The sequence below is a fragment of the Ornithodoros turicata genome, chromosome 2 (assembly GCF_037126465.1).
Source record: "Ornithodoros turicata isolate Travis chromosome 2, ASM3712646v1, whole genome shotgun sequence".
Lineage (NCBI taxonomy): Eukaryota > Metazoa > Arthropoda > Arachnida > Ixodida > Argasidae > Ornithodoros > Ornithodoros turicata.
In genome coordinates, this window is record NC_088202.1 from 100,133,173 (window position 1) to 100,153,186 (window position 20,014).

Sequence of the window (20,014 nt, forward strand, 5' to 3'; positions counted from 1 at the left end):
ATGTCGCGAGGCGCATGCTTGCGTGTAATTGGAAGGAATCCAGCTTGCCGGACGTGACAAGGAACCGCGGTTATGCTACTGTCTTTTCCTTGCTGGCAGCGCCTCATGAGCTAAGTTGAATGGTTCGTTAAATGCTGATCTTGAATTATCGCTTCAGAGCACGATGGACTTTAAAAATGAGGATTGATCAAAAGATGAGTGCGTACCGTTTATTAGCGACTGCGCCGTGGCGTTCTTTAGCGTGTTCGGAACCTTGTGCAGATGGGGTCTGAAGTATTGCTTTACGTACTTACCAATCACACGTAGTGGAAGGCGCATATCGTGCTTGTATAGAACTAGTGAGTTAATTGATACGTAAGGGTCGCGTGTTCTGGGTAATGATCGGTCGAACTGGAGAATAATTTAGGTTGCGTCCACCTGAGATGACACCTAAGCCGCTCACAGGCAAGCAAGTGCAGCTTATTAGGGAGGGCTGCGCTCACATTGTAGAAATTGCGATTATCCAGAGATTTAGTCTCCCTTTCACGGATTGCCGGCTGTTTCTTGATAGTTAGTTAGATAGTGAACTAGTAAAATAAGATAAACCTTGGAACTTCCAGTAACCCACTATGGGAGCTACCTGCTCCTGCAAAAGCTTTATTGCTATTGCAAACTCTGGATCGAAACTCTGAATCACAGCGGGATCCCTCACATACTCACCGTCTTATTCTAATATTCACTCACTATTACCTGACTGCTGTAAAAACGTTTCGTCACAGACGTACCTTACCGTACGTGCTTAGTCATTACTTTATCTGAGTTTCTAAAGGACCCTTGGCTTAATTTTCCAATACAGGTTCGTAGGAGCGTCCCCTTCCGCACGTCCTAGGAAAGTTCTACAGTCGCACTCGAAATTACGCGAAGATAGATAATCGAGTCGATACCGATAGAAATGCCATGGTAAACCCTCTCTAGTTCCTTGTGGAGTTATTGGATTTTGAACCTCCCGTCTAAGCGCGTCACCATTCCCCTCAATCCCAATCAGAGCCGGCAAAGCACCTGCTGCGCCATCTTACGTCAGACAGGGAGGGGGGATTAACTCTCGTTTGTCACGGTAGCCTGCTGTAATTACAAACACACACACGCACATCCAAACAAACACACGCATTTTACCCTCCAACTCCTTTCGCTTGAACCGAGCGAATCAAGACTTCACTTCACGCTGTCTGGCCACGGGACATGAGTGAAGTCTGCAAGAGAGGCTGCACTCGTGTCCGTGCATTTTCGGAAAGGTACCAGGCTCCAACTGCAATCTTGGAATGGAACTTCATTCTTTTTTCTCTCGATATGTGGCAGAGAGTGTGTAACTTGGTAACAATTGAAGCGTACTCTCACGACTGGGAGACTCTCTTTAACCTAATCTGCCCCGCGTCGCTCCCTCGAAAACTCATTTAATGTTTGCCCAGCGGCAGGAGTGCTGGGAAAAGCTGGAAGTGGAATCCTCTAATCGAAACAGGGACCGTCGCACTCCACGCACAGCGCGCTATGGGTCATCAAGGTTGTCGTGAGATGGACTTTGAACTTTGTTGCCGCTGGGATAATTGCGTCTGCCACTCGTTGCAAGGTAGGAGGCTGTCCGGTATCCAGGAGTGCGCATCATTGGATTCCTTCTGCAACGAAGGGTGTGTCATTAGCGATGTGGCTAACAGAGGTTCCTTGGAAGACTGGACGGCATGCCTTTGTGGGGTGTGTTTGTAAAAGTTGCCAGGTACTGAAGTGAGTCTCGAAGATGTCCCTCAATCGCTGCGTCGGTGCACACCCTCGAGGATCTGAATTTAAAAGAAAAATGTGTCTTAGAGTTATCATGTGTGGTATACAGCACACCGCATGTCCATCATTTCTCACAGTACACGAAGGCTGTTACTGAACGGTAACCCGAGTAACTGTAACTTGAGTAACTGAACTCGAGTTGAATATATGCTCATAACAGCGATGTCGCTAATCAGTCAGCAACAATCAGCCAACAGTTCCATACTAGATTTCATTAGGAAGCACGATGAATACTTTGCTCTTCACCCTTTGAATGAGCCGGTAACTTGTTTAATGCTATCAGCATACTATAAAATAATGTGCGTATTTATTCATCTGGGCGATGTTGGGTGATGCAAGGCAGGAATGTGCTTGCCAGCTACTAGTAAGCATTCGTGCAGGACTCGTCCGTTTCTTCCTCTACCATGACGAAGTAACAATGCAAACTTTGTACGATGCTATGGCGCCATAATGTACATTGTAACCGCAGGCCGGTTCTGCGACACAGTTTTCTATTACATCAGTCATCAAGTTGCTCAAATATTCGGTGCAGTCCTACAGCGCGTCTGTGTGTTACTAGCAAATTTATGCGTACTGTTGAAGCATTCAATATTATCCTAGCTAGAGCGTCAATAAAACAGCTCTAAGTCGCGCGATGCTGCACGTTTGGCCGGTGCGCGAGCCCGACGCTCGCATGAGGACCACTTAAAAAGCGAGGCACGTTTGCGTCAACGCAGTGCTGACGACGCGCTTTGCATGAGTTACCTCAGCAGACGACGTTGGTGGGCTGAAGGAAGAATCGCTATTTTCGGTGCGACTCTCGCAGCAACCGTATTTTCACTTGGCCACTCCTCCGTGTGTGGCAGGCGGTGGTTTAGAAGTGGAAAGTAATGCTAAACTAAAAGTTGTCATAACCTAGGCTAATTACTCGGTATTTTGTTCCAACACAAAGTACGTGACCCCGAGTACGATCTCGGAAAGCAGAGTTGATTCGTCGTAAACGTGGGGTTGCAATATACCTGTGTCACATTTGCTTGTGCGAAATAACGTTTGCTATATAAGAGCGTGCTGTTACATGTAGAGGTGTGCGCGGGTGCAGTATGCTCTGCGCTGTACGGTAGTCGGATAGAGAAGGAGAAGCCACTACGAAGAGTCTCTCCCGTCTGTTCCTTATATTCGGTGACCCCCGTGCACTAACCAGGCGAATGAACACGTAACTGACAGCCGTATTCACCATTTCACTGTATACAGACAAGCCGAGCTCAGCTCTCATTGGCTTACCCTCCCAGACTTCCGTTTTGGAACTTCCTGTTTCGAAGGCGTGTTGACATACAGTGGCTTCGGCGGGTGATTTGTTTGCGTATACCTGTGTTTGTCCGGCCCGCGTAAAATATGACCAGCCTGTATTTTAGTCAGCTGGACGCCACAACACAAGTGCGTTACAAGAACAAGTTGACTGTGCTTGGGGAGGAATTTCTCGACCCACTGAACCCTGATATCCGCAATATCATATTCTGTAGTGACGCTAAGCTGTGGCCATCCGTCCAGAACGTCTCGTCTTCCTGGTGGGAACCACGTGTTTTTACACGAGGGAGCAGTTCCGGAGGTATTAGTTTACGGACGCATATAACTACTTTATCTGCGGGAAAGTTCCTGACGGATGCGGTTACCGCACGAGCACTAGCGTGAATAGCTGGGAGCGAGCTGGGAGAGCATTGGTACGCTGCTCTGCCCTGAAATATGTAAACTAAAACCAAATAATTACTTAAAAAATCAGTAAGTGTGAGCGCGGGATTTTTTCTGAATTATTTTTCGCTGAAGGTTCCGATTGGTAAGGCACGGGTTCCAGAAGCATCTGAAGTAAGATTTAAACGTTAGGAGTTTTATTTAATTAATGAGCATATGCAAATGAGCCGCTCACAGCTTAGTCCTTGGCCGATCCCTCAAGAATGTGTACCAATACGAAAGTTATTAGATATCGTCAGCCGTATATCGAATTAGTCAGTTTGGTAATTTTCGTGAAACACACGGTATGTACATGGTATCTTTCTGAAAAAAAAGAAGAAAAAAAAAGATAAAAAAGAAAAGGTGACATTGGTTTCGCATATTTCGGAGTTCCATTCATACAATTCAATTTCTCACGACCAAAACTCACGAAAGTGCTCGCACGTCATGGCAAAAGTTCGCCGAAGATGAACACCATTGATCCCATAATTTTCACACAAATAGATTTTTAAATTGTGAAACGTTAGGTGAAACACCCTGTACATAGAAAAACTGACAAGATAAAATGTATACTTCCAAATGAGTCAGTGCCGCTGTCGACGGCCTCAGACAATGCAATGCTCAGCCCGTTAATATTAACTGTTCTGCACGCGCGGTGCACAGGCAGGGCATTCAACACATGCACATATGACAGCTCGCGAACTCCCATTTTTGATCTTCTCTGTGTGCGCACTACTATCTGCTATTGAAAAGGTCACGCGAACACCTTTTCAATCTTGATCTGGTGAAGGATATATCACGCGACGTTACGAGATGCGAATGCAATCGTTCTGAGACATCGTATTACTGTTGCCAAGAGACGCAAGTCGGTTATAATCGAGCAGCCGTTCGATAAATAAGCAAAAAAGAAAAAACGCTCGAGTCTCATTATAGTTTGACTTTCCTCGTTTGGTGAGTTTAAAAGCGAATTGTTGCTGCTGTTCCGGCATAATTGATAGGTTGCTGTGCTCGCGTGTCTGTCCTGCTGTGACACATGCCAGCTGTAACATTTCACGTTTCCATAACGCTGCATGAGCCGTTTTCACTGATACATTTGAAATGTAATTTGTGCTAGGTAGAACTTGTTAAAGGAAAGTTTATTAAACTCAAGAACGGAATAAGAACTGCTACTTCACACGTTAGTTGACGTACACCTTACATGCACATATGCTTACAAACCACTCTAGATCCACTACTTCACACTTCCTTACATACATACGTACGTACGTACGTACGTACATACATACATACATACATACATACATACATACATACATACATACATACATACACACATACACACATACATACACACATACATACATACATACATACATACATACATACATACAGTACTCCCTAAGACCACCACCCTAGATGTCTGCGATTATGTACAGTATGGAATGCAGTACATAATCAGTAGGAATATCTACACAGGTGCAGAGTATTTACAGGGCAAATAAGAGCACGTGAATGACGTTCATGGGGGCGCACCAGAGACGGTCACACACCCATTGTGATACAAGATTGAGGGGTGATGACACCATTTGCGCGCGAACCCCTGCACACCTAAAGCGAGTAGTTCGTGCTGTAACACTTTGGTGAGCAAAACGCGCACGTTGCGAACCATCAAGAAGATAGGCATCGTCCGCTGACGTCGGGCCACAGCAGAACAACGAGCTTTCCACAGCACAGAAGCCCCACACGCGGTGAGCAATACACTTAGCCGATGTGGCCACCTACGGTCGAACTGTACAGGACACAAGATGTGTGTGGACCGCCTGACTATGCTACAGAACGTACGAGCAACGTGACACTCGAAGATGACATGCTGGTTAGTCTCCTGGTGCGTACAATATGGACAAATGTCTGACGTTGTTACATTCCACGAGTGGAGACGATCCCGAGTAGGCTGGATTCCCCAGGCAAAGCTCCACATGACGTCTCGTAGAAATCCAGGCAGAGAGGCGCATACAGTTGCCCACGATATGTTTGCTGCATGCTCCATTCGTCTTCGCACACCGTCACATGTTGTGACACTGTTCTGTAGCACCTTCTTTGCCATGGAAGAGGCTGAAGCAGATGCCAAGCTGCGGACGGGGACAATGGACGACAGTTTTTGGTGATATGCGCGAACGGCTGCATGGAAACGCTGAGGTACCACTGCTGCTGGCGGGTCAACGGCCACGTGCAGGAATTCACTCAGAAACGGCGCCATCCAGTAGGTTAACAATACCTTAGAAGGGGTGTCATCGACGCTAAAGAGACTTCGTAAGGTCGTACTCAGGGCGATTCCACGGTTCATAAGACCGAAGTCTGGCAAATTCACGCCGCCAACAGATTCGTCAAATGACAACACTGCACGTGCTATAGGCCCTCTTCGTTTCTTCCAAAAGAAAGAAAGAAAACATGAATGAATCCGGACCACAACTGCTTGTGGGGCTATTGAGATGTGGCTCAGATGCCACGAACGGCCTGATAAAATACACCGGAGAAGGTACGGAGAACTTTGGTAGCAAGTCAACTAGTATTAGGAGTGGCCGCGTGCTAGCGATGTGGGATTTTTATTTTTAGCCGGTTAAGCGTAGAGAAGTCGTAGACAGCTCGTCATAAACGTCTGGATGGAGGATGGACGGAAATGAAGAAAAACATGGAGATGGTCACCCTACAACTGCGGACCCGTCTGCTCCATGACGCTTGAAGCTGAGTTCCCGTCCACCGCTTGGAATTGGAGAAAAAAAAAATTAAGATGTGAAACAACTAAGGTGAAAGAAATTGTGAAGGGTCTGTTTCTAATGCTTTGCAAGGGTTCTACGTGATATTTGGATCATGTGAGATTTAATGGTTCAATGACGAGACTGAGTTAAATTCCTTCACAGGTTATCACACTGTTCTTTAGACGGATGGCTCTTCCATGCAGGATAAACATCAATATGGCTAAACATGGTAAATAATGCGTGAGTGTGTAATAAGACGCTGGCATACCTAACATTTATAAGAAGACAAAATCACTAAAGCGCGAATAGCACTGCATTACTTCGGCCTCGTACAATACTAACTCGCTCACAAAAATAAAACATTCAAACATGTTATATCAAGCATAAAGATAGTGTGTGGATCTCAGTTAGTGAAAATAGTAGGACAGAAGTATAAATATTGTTCAACTGTATTGCTTTTTTTAACTTTCACGCATAATTTTCGGACCCATTGTACGAACGCAACAGAGTGATAGTGCGTAGCAAGCGGGTAACATTATTCAATTGCCTTCAGCATTTTTGATGCCGACTGGAACAAAAACGTCGTTCCTGTACAACGTATCAGGACTGACACGGGTTAATCTCCAACAGTAGGTGTTAATATCCACATACGAAATCATTAAATACGTCGTTAGCCTTTCGGTAAAAGTTAGCTGACTTCGAAAACAAAGCTTCTCGCGGGTTGTCTTACAGGTCACTGGATTATGCCCGGTAGCAGAACACGCTGACAAATCCCTTGTGCAACACCTCAGACATCTTAAAGGAGCAGTAAAATTCCCCTCATGATTTTTTTCGTTTTGGGCTGCAGCGTGCTGTGCATTAGCTCTTGCGTAGAAACGACGGGCGCAGCTGACTTGTAGCGCGCGCGAGAGAGAGAGAGAGCGAGAGAGACGCTTCTGGTGTTCACACCCTCTGGAACCCTCCGCTCCTTCAAAGACCATGTAAGTGAAGGAGGGAAGTGGGCGTCACCTCATGACGTTCGCAGTCCCGATGGAAGGGGCCAATCAAGTGACCCGTGATGTAACCTGATGCGCTAAGCTGTCGCTGCAGCGCACGGCCAATGGGAGAGCTTGTCCAATGAGAACTTATGGCTGCTCCCCACGTCAGGTTTTCTGACGTCACGCGAGGAGTTTGGGTTGGGCCGATAGCTGCTTCCTCCAGTCTTTTTTTTTTTTTTAAGTTTGATTGCGCAGTTTATACACTGCCCGTTAAATGTCACTTCCTTGCTCCTTTAAATCCGTGTTGATGCTGGACAAACGTTTAGGTGCTTTCCACGCGCATACTGCTTTCTTTCAAAACTATTAAGAAATGGAAGTCAAAAGCAGTCCCTATTACATACGGGTTTTCCCAAGCCTTACAACGGCTCCCTTTTGTGTGTGCAGAAAAGGGTTCGTTGTACTTCGCAACGAATCTTCGTTTGCGTAAGCCCATATGCATACTCAGCGTGCGCTGCCTTTTGTGCCTATGGCTTAGAAATTCTTCCACGTGCACACGTATTCATTCCATTTCGCCCTAAGTCTAACATCCTGGAAGTGCATTTCCTGATCCCGGTGTTTTTGGCATCTTTGTTTACCAGCCTCGGAGGATACGATAGAGGCAGAATGCGAGGCAAATACGAGGAAAATGATATAGCTGAAGTGTACGGGAAACGGACCCTACGCAGTTCCTTTCACCGGGTTTACAGTAACTTCTTCGCCCTGGCGGTAGTGCACAAGTAATATGCTACGGAGTCAGGAGCCTCCTTTGATCGAATAAGAGCAGTCAGCGAGAAATAATGTGCAAAAGCGCTCATACGTTCTTATATCTCTAATAAAATGATCGGCGTAGACGGTGTCACAAGCTCACACCTACTTCAAGGCCACTTCTGTGTGGCCAACAACGCCAAGCCGTCCTGCCATCACCCCCCCCCCTACACACACACACACACACACTTCAAAGCAATGCCATAGCAGAAGACTTACTGATTACCCACGTCAACGTATCAAGTAATGTACAGCCGCTTTCGACTTCCATGCACAGGTGTGAAATGTTAGCAACATAGGCGTGCTGCGTATTGAACATGACAGGAAACTGGCTATGCTGAACGCAAAAACGCTAGAATTATAATAACAAAGGAAACGGGAAACCGGGATAGTAGAAAAAGGATAGTTTTCGTTTTGCTATGCGTGTATGTAAGCAGAGGGTGTTTCGACCGACTACGACCTCACCCCAGTTTTCGACGGGTTGCGGTGCGTTCCGTGGTGTGACCTCGAGATTTGCCAATGTACGTATAGCCCACGTGGTATAGCCTCTCCTGAATACTCAAGAATACAATTATAGACCAAAATAGTCAGATGCCCCTAAGAAATGAGAAACCTGTATCAATAAGTAAAGAGGGCCGGGTATTACATGTCACCACGTACTAAGCAATTTGCGGTTACTTTTGCCTCTGCACAGAGTAGAATGAGATGATAAGAACATTGCCTTTACTTCGCGGCAGAGAGCTGTTCTTCCATGTCTTCCTATTCTTCCGTCCGTAGTCTGCTACCTCAAGGTTGTATAGTTAAGGCTGATTCACATTAGTGCGTTTACGGATGCGTACAGCGTTTTACGTGTACAGTCGACCCCCGTTTATCCGGACTTTGCCGTTCCCGGCGAAATCGTCCGGATACCGGGGCATCCGGATAAATGAAACGACCGAATAGAAACGTCCTACAGAGCAAGGTTTAATTAAAACACAGAAATCTCGTCAATGACAGCTGTTACATAGTGGTGTAGGCACTCGATTCCTGCAAACTTTTGCTAATTGCATAGAGTTGAGCCACGCTGTTGCGCTGCTCAAAGAATGTCAGTGCGGACGCAATGTGTCAATATCGGAGCCTTGTTTCTCACTGGCGTCATCGGCACCGTCTTGCTGCACATCATCGGAGGCAACAGCAGCAATCACACCTCATCAGTCATAGTTCCACACGCGTCATCATCCTTGTCAACGTCAACGTAGTCAGAAACCGCAGCATCATCTACGGCAGTCACAGTGAGCCTCTGCATCAGGGGTCGCAGCTCACCTAGGGGAATGTCTTCATCGGCCAACGGGCCGTAAGCAGCAGGCCCTCGGGTTGGAGTTTTCCCCTCTAGAACCGGACAGTTACTCAAGATATCTCCAAATGACTCGACTGGTCAGCGTGACCCAACGCACACAAATAGAAAAGAGGGTCATCGTGCGCGGTTGTCTCCCCACCGGAGGAATGTAGGTCCCTAACGTGTGACGGGAATAACGCCAGCACAGCGAAAAGGGTGACAAAGCGGGGTCAGTGTCTCCTCTTACTCACGGTAGTCCGGATAACTGAAGCTGGATTACAATAATTTTCGACTTTCGTTCCCTGGAATTCTTGTCCGAGTCCGGAAGCTGAAGTCCGGATAAACGAGAACAAAATACATGGAGGAAAATCCGTTCCCGTGCCTTTTGTCCGGAAACCGCGGGATCCGGATAAATGAAGTCCGGATAAACGGGGGTCGACTGTACCTTCGTTCCGTCCTGAAGGATGTTCCGTTGCAATGATTCGCTGTCAGCGGACGTAACACGCAAGCGAAACCGTAAACGGAGTAGTGTGAATCAACCTTTATTCTGAAATTTAAACGCGTGCAGTAAAGCCGGCGTTAGTACGCAGGTGCGCATGCTGGGGTCGAAATTATCCGCACTCCTATCCTGCGGCACGCGTAGATTGTCTTCACCCTTTCCGCAGTGTTACGACGCCTGGAAAACTGGGTTGGCATCTGCATCGCAGAGTAGGACCAGACACTAAACCTTCCGAGTATTCAGCTCATTAACTTTTTTTTAATCCTCATGGCAAGTGCGCATGCAAGTTTCTTCGTCTTTTCCGCCAACTCACTCCCGCACTAGAACCATGAAATTGCTAACCAAATGCTTGCACCCGGAACCACACCCAGTACACGTGGGATGTGCTCGTTTTTATGCCTTCTCTTTTCAAAGAATACAATAGGGGTGTGTGAAAGGGGAGGGCGCAAGAAGAATAAGGCATGCCATTTAGGCAGCAAGGAACTGGAGACGATAGAATACGACGGAACGCAAGTAGAGGGCGCTATCTACGCTTCCCTTTTGCACTTCACACTCCGGAAGCGAAAGTTACGCTCCATATCCGATGGTCGTCCGAGTATGCCTGAACGGAGGAGGCAAGAAAGCGCACACTTCTGTCCATAGAGGGCGACAGTAACAGCGCAAAAAGTAGCTTTGATGGATGAGAATCATTCTAGTGTTGCATGTTGCATCGCGCGTGCGGGGCATAAACAAAGCTGACGCCGACGGAACAGAATAAATATCGCTCTACATACCCCCCTCCCCGCTCTTAACTGTCGTTTCTATAAAATCCTTGCTTGTATATGTCATTTCTATAAACTGTGAGAGGACAGGCATGCAATTGTGTTACATCGTATCAGGTGCAAATTGAAAATTGGAGTGCTCAGATTTAAAAAATAAATAAAAATAAACGAATGCTTTGCTAGAGCAGCTCCGGACTTTGTTTCGGGTGATCGGTCTACTGCTTTCCGCATGAAAGTATCAGCATTACGGGAAGCCTGAAGTTCAACCTTCCGAGTTACATTGACCACGCAATGCGGCTTGCCGCTTATTAGAGAGTTTTAGTGTATCGTACAATATCACCTTTGCGTTTCAAAGGGATAGCGTTGGTGGTACCACGCACTCGCAAAACATAAAGAGAGCTTCGCGCAGTGTGCAGAACCACCACGTTGTCTCTTACGTACACAAAGGGGATACGATGCACTGAAGGTTGATACTCCTAGTGACCTTTACGTATTTATGACAGTGCGGCATGCGGAACCCTTTTCCCTTGTCCTTCGTTCAAATATCGAAGATTGTAATTTTTTGTCGCAGCCGCCCACGATACGTTGCGCTTTATTCGTGTTTTTGTCCACTTTCAGATGAACCGTCCAATTCAAGTGAAGCCGGCCGATAGTGAAAACAGGGGAGGTAAGTGGAGAGCATCATTTTATGTTTTTCTCTCTATGCGGCCATTTCAAATTGGTCGGTCTAGTGTCTCTGCACGATGGTTTATTCCACGCAAAATATGATCTCTCTCGTTAGTTTGTATTCACTGCCTATTAAAAGTTATTAAAACTCCCACGTTTTGCACGCTACTCAGCATTACCCGGTACTATAATGTCAGGTTTTGCCGAACATTCAGATGTGGCGAGTTCCAAGTTGCCGTACCCGAACAGGGATGCGCGTGTTGTTTATATTCGCACGTCATTATCAGCTGCGAAACTGCAACCATGTATAGTGCTGGACAGAAGTTGACGGAGCGCGCGAGCGGTGTCTTTTCTCCTTGGCGCGACACCCCAGCGGCGTGCGGAAGCGGGCGAGTTCACCCGTTGAGAGGGGTGGGCGAGCGCGCTGGTTGCCATACACCGCGGTAGTTTCGGTATCGCTTGAATGTGCTCGCGAAGTGGTTTGGATTGGTGTCGCTACCAGAGCACACCTCTCCCCTCTCTGAACGAGTGAGCGAAGTCCGCCCGCCGGTAGGGTGTCGCGCCGAGGAGAAAATACACCGTTCGCGCGTTCCGTAACATTTTTGTCTAGCATTGTGCAACTTTGTATCGCCTGATATTCCTTATCAAATTGTTACTACGCGTCCAGTTTTAAAAGAGCGGGAGCATTCAAACGTTACGTGAGGGCTGCATTTGTTAGTCTAACTTTGCTAATAGGGCTGATGAGATGTTTGGGCAGCATTGCGTCACGGAGGGCGTATCAGATGTCGTCGTGACGCTGTCAAGAATGAACGTTTCTTTTTTCTTTTCTTTTTTTTTTTTCACAACTACATATGTGCGTGCGCTGCGACGTTGAGTGCGCCGGACAAGGTTATCCCCGTTTCAATAGATGGCGCTGGATGGGACCGACGGGAGCGGGGACCAGTGGGAGCACTGCGTTAACTCGTCGGCTCCACTTCAAGACAGGTTTTTGTCCTTTATGCAACCCACGTGGGTTCCTCTTAACACGCCCAGGGTGGTGTGATGAAGAGCCTCCAGGATACGACGCGAATGCTTAAAAGGTCCATTGTGAAACGAACAACGGCGAGTCGCTCACGTCGCCACCAAGTACCCGTCATAGGCGGATATCAAGTTGCACTCTGTCAAAGCAAAGTCCTCTTATGCGGTTCTTTCTGTTCCTCATACGACCCTCACTCGTTTCAAAGATTAATTATCTGAGAAACTAGACGATAAGTAGTTAGATAAAATGCAACAATAACTACGCGCGTCGACGAACTTCAAGGAAGTTTGGCTCGCGCGAGCCAGCTTAACGAAAGCTTCTACATTAAGAACTTTTCAGATTAAGCGCAGCTTACGAAGAATTCTCCTTTTATGTTCAGATTTGCTTCATTTAACAAACATTGTTAAGAAGGAAGCCGGGTGTATAGTCCTGCTTGGGAAATTTGAAGCGCGCATAATAAACCCGATATCCGCATTAATAGCATTGGGGAGTATGGGAGCGCTCGCCTATTTTTTTTTTTTTTTACCCTTCCTATTTGGTGAATGAGGGGATGTAAAAGACATTTAAAGCTATAGGAAAAGTCCCTTCTCGCAGAGGGACCCTTATCTCGCGCATCCAGGCGCTCCCTTTGAAAATGTCGACGGCCTCACTGAGACGTGGAGAAAGTGCAACGAAAAGCCGCAAGGAGAGGTTTTGGGAACTTCTTTTTAATTTTATCCGGTGCTTATAAAGCCGGATGAAGCCCAGGATTTTAATTTGTACGAGAAGCACACGAGAATATCAACAAAAGCGGGATGCAGATGATTACGCCAGGAGTGTGCATGTGTAGCGAGGTTTTGTGTAGAAAAAGCGAGGGGGGGGCGGGAAATGTCCTGTGCTCCTCTTCCATCTGCAGGTTTACATTTTCTTCCTAGTCGGATATAGAGCCAGCGTGGTATTGCGCTGAAACTAACCTCTGCTGTATCAAGAGAGAGAGAGAGAGAAAAAAAGACCCTTATCATTCCCCACCAAAGTTTCTCACCTCCTCGACCGCTTTCAAACGAGCAGCCTTGGGATCTGAAAGCGGCCACGTTGCCCACTCACCCTCCTATTCCAGTAGAAGTTCTGATTTGAAAAGCTGCAGAAAAGCAGCGATCATCTTCAATGACAGAAGACAACCTTATAGTTAAACTTGTAAGTAACATACCTGTAGTTACAATGCTCAATCATAAATAATTGTCTCCGAAGTTACATGAAACATTTCGCACAGTGTCTTTGTGCATCGTAAAGAACCATGAGAATTTCTTTTTAAGCTTTGGTTTGGGCCCGCAGGCGAAAAGATTTGCTTTCATCCCCTAGGTGAACTTACAGTCTGTGTGCAGACGGTGATATCCTTTTCCCAGTTATAGAAACGAAGGGAAAAAAAAATTGCGGCAGCGCACAGCAGCAACAGAAATCATGAGTCCGTTGCGCTATTAATCACGGCAGTCGAGAAAGTTTTCCTCGTCCAAAGTATGTGCGGAGTATATGCGAGCCGAGCATTTATTTTCTACCCATCAGCGCCGACTCGTTAATTTCAACGGAAAAGGAATGTGAAAGCAGTAACTCCCGGCGATGTGAGCAGCCCCGGTGCTGAAGTCATTAAGTTTGGATTTTGAAGGAGCATTTTTTTTTCCTTACTTCTCTGGTGTGAGAAAGTAAGCTTCTCGCGCATGCTAATTCCCTGAAGGACAACTAGAGTATAGTAGTTTTCGTGCGTTTAGGGAGTACGGCCATGTAAGCGTACCTTAGACGTTATGACGAATTGCTCACTCGTGCGCGTAAGCTAGAGGCATTGTTCATCTCTCTTCGCAAGAGGAGATCAGGAAAAAAACATCAAACGTGCTGTCATCGAAGTGCTCTTAAGTGTTTAAGAATACTTCGGGAGGTAAAATATGTAAGACACAGAAACAGCTTCCAGAGTAACGTAACGAATGCTTAGGGTGACGTCCATACAGCCAAGGATAGACTCGCCTCATTAGTGGCTGGATGGATGGGCATGTAGAGTAAAATATGGAGGTGGGAGTTCCACAGTTGTGGATCCTCCCATTCCATAACACTACTTGAGCCTTGTCGTTAATATTACGATTATCCCTTTCTGTGAGTCATTTGCAACAGCCAAAGCAACTGTAGTTCAGTGTTTGAGTCCTGTACTGTACGTGATGATGACAGATGACAGACGACAAAAATGCAGTACGTAATCCCATACTTTGCAAACACTCGGCTGTCGCCTGTATCCAGCGTCGATCGGGTTCTGATAGTAGAATAAATGTAGTCGCATCCATGGTATAGCCACGCTTATCGCTGTACATGAGGTTAACTATGCAGCGTACGTACGGCTTTTGTTTCCTTTTCTGGTCTTTTCTGGTTGAAATAGCTCAGTTATTAATGTCTCGGTTGATGCGGGCCACGTTCACCTGAGGCTACGTCATGGAGAACCGCATGGAAAAGAAATGGCTGTAATAGCCACAAAGTGTACGTAACACTAAGAACAGGTAGCGATGTTCCTTTTGTTTAGCCAGATATTCCTACATGAAAGACTCCACAAAATGAGGTGTGGAAAACAAGACCGAAAAGGAGTTCAAGAGAAATACGTCGTTCTTCACAAGCGACTATGTCTGCGTTCAGGAGCACTGAAAAAAATTATTTACGCACTGTACTGTCGCCATTGCTTACCGTTCTAACCTGCGAAAGCAGAAGATGCAGACAGAGAGAGGAAGCAGCCTACAGGCAGCTATGTCTATTGACACTAGATGATTTCAGGCTCGGTACATGACATACGATGACATCGGAATACATGACATCGGTATGACATACAATTATGGCGCTCAACGCCGAGACTGGAAGGTGACCAGGGTTCGAATCCGAGCGTCGGCTGTGCTGCCTGGTTGTTTTCCTTAGGTTTTCCCTCAGATGCTTCAAGACAAAAAATCGGCACAGTTCCTTGTGAAGTCGGCCTAGGATACACGATCCCTCGGCTGCGATGGTCGTGACGTTGCCCGCCTGAGCGTGGCCTACTACGGCAAGCAGTTCCGCCTTCCCTCCCTCTTCCACGACATACAGTAATGCAGTACTAAGACATTCGTAAAATTTCCTCCTTGCCACTTTTTCTAATTTCCTCGGGTGACACATGGCGGAGCCTCTCAAGCTTGTAAAGGTGTTTTAGGTTACCGTGGTTACGTGGACACGTGCACCGAAACATAATGATGCTGTGTTGTTGTTTTTTTTAATTCCGTGTTAGCGCCGCGAAGCAACCGTGGCTATGGGCGGCGTGCAGATGTGGACAGATGGAGAGAGGACAGCAGGAACGAGAGGGAGAAGGGGGGTTAGCATGCGTCCTGGGCTGACTTCAGGGGGAAACTGTACCGACATTCGTCTGGAAAGTATTCGGAAAACCCAGGGAAAACCTCAGACAGCACAGTCAGTGGCAGGATTCGAATCCGCCCCCCCCCCCCCCCCCCAGTTTTCAGCACGACCTTGGCTGCCACCAACGAGCGGGACGCCTTAACCCGCTCGGCCATACCGCTTGTTACGGTATAGTGCAATAGGTGGAAGTCGTTGAGATTATGTCTCTACCAACTTTATCTGGGGTTATGTGACAAGTGATCATTATATAACCTTATCCAGAGGATAACCCTATCCGAACGGCAGGACTTTGCAGGTTAGTTGGATAGGATAAAGCGGGAACAAAGAAAAATTTGAATTTACGATCTCGGCAGCGCAAATGAGCGTTTTCATTTCTTTGTTCACAGGGCTTCTGACGGCAGTGGGAGAGGGAGGGGGGGGGGGGGCTTCAGATTTATCCTGCCCTGGGCGCAAACTTGCCTCGCTACGGCTCTGACCCTATCCATTTAAGAAAAGCTGATAGCTGAGGAACACTACGTCCATCAGCGAAGGTTCGGTTCCAGGACCTCATGTCACTATGATAAATGCGTCGAAAGCAAATTGTCCTCTTTCATCGTCTTCGACGTCATCAAGTTTCCGCCAAGCTCAAACAGGTTACACAAAGCATTATTTTCAAATATTCAGTAAGTGTCCGGCTTTTCGGTCCGTAATTTCTTCATCTATGTCTTGCGACCATACGCTGAACGGAAAACACTGATGGTTATGGTCACAAAATGCCAAATACATACAACTTCCTCAAGAACAAAACTGTCTGAATGCATACATGCACCTCTCTTCGGAAGCTCTTCCTATATGTTGTCCGTTTAACAATTTAGGTTTTTATCAAGTCGACATGTCGTTGTACGGCGTCGTGGCGTTGCTTTCCCCCCCCCCCCCCCCATAGAATACTCCTCGCCGATTTATTTTGATGTACGCAGTTTGTTCCTTGTGCTGTGCGCTTGGGGAATGCGATTTGCATCCCTTAGTTGCTCCGCGTGCCGTTTCACAGAGGGACGAAACACCTTAGAAACTGCATGCGATATCTCGCAGTCCAGGGGAGAAAAACAAATCAGGGATTGCCGGCGAAATCCGCGCGCCACGAATTCTCCGCGAAAACAAGAAATTGCCGTGGTGCACAATTTCCGGACAGCCTCCTTTCGTCCCCGCTAGAAAGGATGGCGCATACCAATAGACCGGGTTAGGCGTTTCTTTTTTATTTCTTTTTTTTTCATAGTTTTTATTGTGTTTACGTCGCTGCTTCCGGAAAGAAACAGGCAGAACGCTAGGCATGCAATTCTTAAGATCAACCAACCCTTCACATGGAAATAGCGATTGGCAAAGGAATTCTTTTCCCTTCTTTTCATTTCCCTTGCGGGTGGAAGCTGTGGATGTTTCATTAGAGGCACCGTGTTTCGTTATTATTTATATTTACGGGAAAAGCTCAAGCACGTACTGTAGTAATGGTCCGAATACATGGGATCAGACCAGAAAGGAAAAACTGAGGCGTTGTTGCTCCCGACGGTGCCAGGACTGGTGACTCCAGTACCTGTCTGGCAAAATATGCAGCGAGAACAAGAGTAATAATAAGAGAATAAGTAAGAGAGAGAGAGAGAGAGCGGACAGGAAAACAGGTAGAACACCAGTCCTCGCCAAATACCTTTGGAATACTTTAGGCAGAGAAATAGCGTGATTCTAAATTTAAGTCCGTACTCATGTCAGACGTCTGTGCGTGAACCTTACCACTCTCTGTGACAAATAAATCAGAGACTATATAGCACATGAAACAAGGTCTTCCTTTCCTTTTTTCCTGTTTGATTTGTAACACCATCTGGCTTGCTTTTCAGACATTCTTGAGTTCCGATTTCTGATTATTCTGATGTCCTGCAGTGAAGGTGTCACGAGCAAGGATTGTACAGTAGATTGCAGGCTGCTGACGAGTACCTTCTTCACTTTAAGTGGACTATGAAGCTTTTCGCTAAATGTTGTAGTTCTTTACGTTTTATTGGTTTCGAAATCCAACTTCATCCCAACAAACTTCAGTGATGTTATATGCGACGACGAAATCCCCCTCGAGCGAAACCGCGTGCGCGAAATTCTGCCACGGGTCTAGTGTGAATGCACACTGGATGATGGCCGGCTCTCACCCAGTTGTCTAACGCCCTTTTGTGTAAGACACAGTGGTTTTATATTTCGCTGAGGCCCGGTATGACCAACGCGAGCTAACGCTTGAACCGAGATGAGACTTCCCTAAACTTTGTGTTAATGGTTAATCCTGTTTCACCAACGCGGGATTGCGAGATTTCGTGTTCTGCAAGACAGGGTTGACGATCAACACCAAGTTTGGGGAAATCTGATCTCTGTTGAAGCGCTAACTGGCGTTTGTGAAGCCGGGCCTAAATTGCATTTCACACGGGAGGTGAACCCAATGAATCTGCACCCAATGCGGAGTGCCAGAGGACACTGAACACAAACTGCTCAGCTGCGAGTGATTCGCAGCAAGTCGTGAAGTTTGTTCTCCGGGATGCCTTGTTCAGACACGACAACGGCCCTTTTGACCTCAAGAAGGTACTCGGCGACTGGCCAGCAGCACATCGACATGTTTCACTCTCTGTGATCTCCTTTGTTAGGCCTTTTTGTGGAACAAACATCCTTTTAGCAGCCAGACCTCGCTACCATAAGCGTACTGGAGTAGCCTGCCCAATGGGTTGGGCCAACATCTCCGTATTTTTGGAGTTGGAGTTGGACGGACGTACGGGACTAGCGGGAAATGAAAGAGCATTTTTGCTCGCGATCGACGCTTCGTATGAGATTTTCGTCGTCCTTTAAATTTAAATTAAGCCACGCGGCGTCTGTCTTATACCCAAAACGCACTGACCCAGGACCCACATCGCGCGCAATCGTGATTAGGCAGTAATTGCGATCGTCCTCAGGTGCGGACAAAGCGAGTCCCGGTGACAGAGATCAACAACGGAGACACTTGTCCCGCGTTCGCGAACATGATTACACACTTCAAGGAGGGCTGGCACAGGCGCAGTGGCTTCCTTTCACTTCTTCGTCTTCTCGCTACTCGCACTGCCGGTTCCGGGCTGGCAAGATGGCGGTGATGGCAGCGGCCCGAACGAAGAAAACAACATGGACAAACGCTGAAACGGCTGAAATAGCATTTGCATTAATGTGAATATATTTCATGTAGACATCCTGGACCAATGTTTTCTTTTAATTTGAAACTTCAGTGGGTATTGTGCAAAGCTCTCGCTAGACGGCGTCAAATGAAAACTTGGATCAGGAACGTGAAGAGCGGACGGCGCGGCGTGTCCAGCGGGATTGCGCAGTCCAGGATTGCGAGTCGATCCAGATTGTGTGCGACAGTGCGTTTTGGGTATTAAATATATATGCGGGGAATGCAATCCACGATCCGTATCTAACGACGTTCTAGGTTTGCGCAGTTTCAATACGGAGTTTTAGTATATCGGAAGTACGCCACGAAAATGATACGATACAGCTCACAAATCAAGGATCAGCAACGTGATGTCAGCCGCTCCTATAAGGAATAAAGTGATTGGCTTTATCTTATCTCCGGAACCGTTATCGTGAAACACTTTCCCATAAAACCCCCTAGTAACTACGTCGTCCACACACATTTAGTCCTCGCCCATTTCATACTACCGTTTTTCTCGTCTGTATGCTACAAAAATAGAACCGAGAGGCTATCGAGCTCAGTACATTCTAATGGGTCCGTGTCGCCTCCGTGAAAAACACAGGCGAGAAAAACGGTAGTGTGAAATGGGGGGCCGTCGCGAGTTTTACTGCATCGGAAGAACCCTACGAAAACGATACAGTAAAGGAAGTTATCAAATCTGAGCTTTGCAAGTTCATGTCACCCACTTCAAAGGAACAGCCCAAGTAGCACACTGTGCTGAAAGTCGAGTGCAATGGGAGTGGACGGTATGTGTCTTATCCATGTTATTTTGTTTCACGGGTCTGTTCAGGGTCTTCCATCTACTTGTGTACCCCCGTTGCACTCGACTTTCAGTACGTTAGAGAGTTTTAGTACATCGTACGCAGAGGCGATAGCGTGCGCAAAAAATATAGCGTTGGTGGTTCTGCGCACTGCGTGAAGTTCTCTTTCTCTTATGGGCGTGCGCCGAACCATGAAAAGTATTCCTTACATACGCAAAGGGGATAACGTACGATGTACTAAAACTCCCTATTGCGTTGCTTGGGAGGGCGATTGACTTATCATGTTTTCGGAACTTTCCGATGTACTAGAGCTCGTCATTAGTGAGTTTTAGTATATCGCACG

The 20,014-nt window shown here is 46.9% G+C and overlaps 1 protein-coding gene across 10 annotated transcripts in view; it reads left to right on the forward strand.

The window, feature by feature from the left end:
• The window catches only part of LOC135385833 (CUGBP Elav-like family member 4), a 455,429-nt gene that overhangs the window by 308,543 nt on the left and 126,872 nt on the right, over positions 1-20,014 (forward strand). For 9 of the 10 annotated variants that reach the window (XM_064615382.1, XM_064615379.1, XM_064615375.1 and 6 more), the window contains exon 2: positions 11,244-11,292. In XM_064615382.1, the coding sequence (XP_064471452.1) occupies positions 11,244-11,292 (49 nt within the window). Of the gene's footprint in view, positions 1-2,720; positions 2,740-11,243; positions 11,293-20,014 lie in introns of those variants that run through there. The other variant, XM_064615383.1, reaches the window with a different exon arrangement.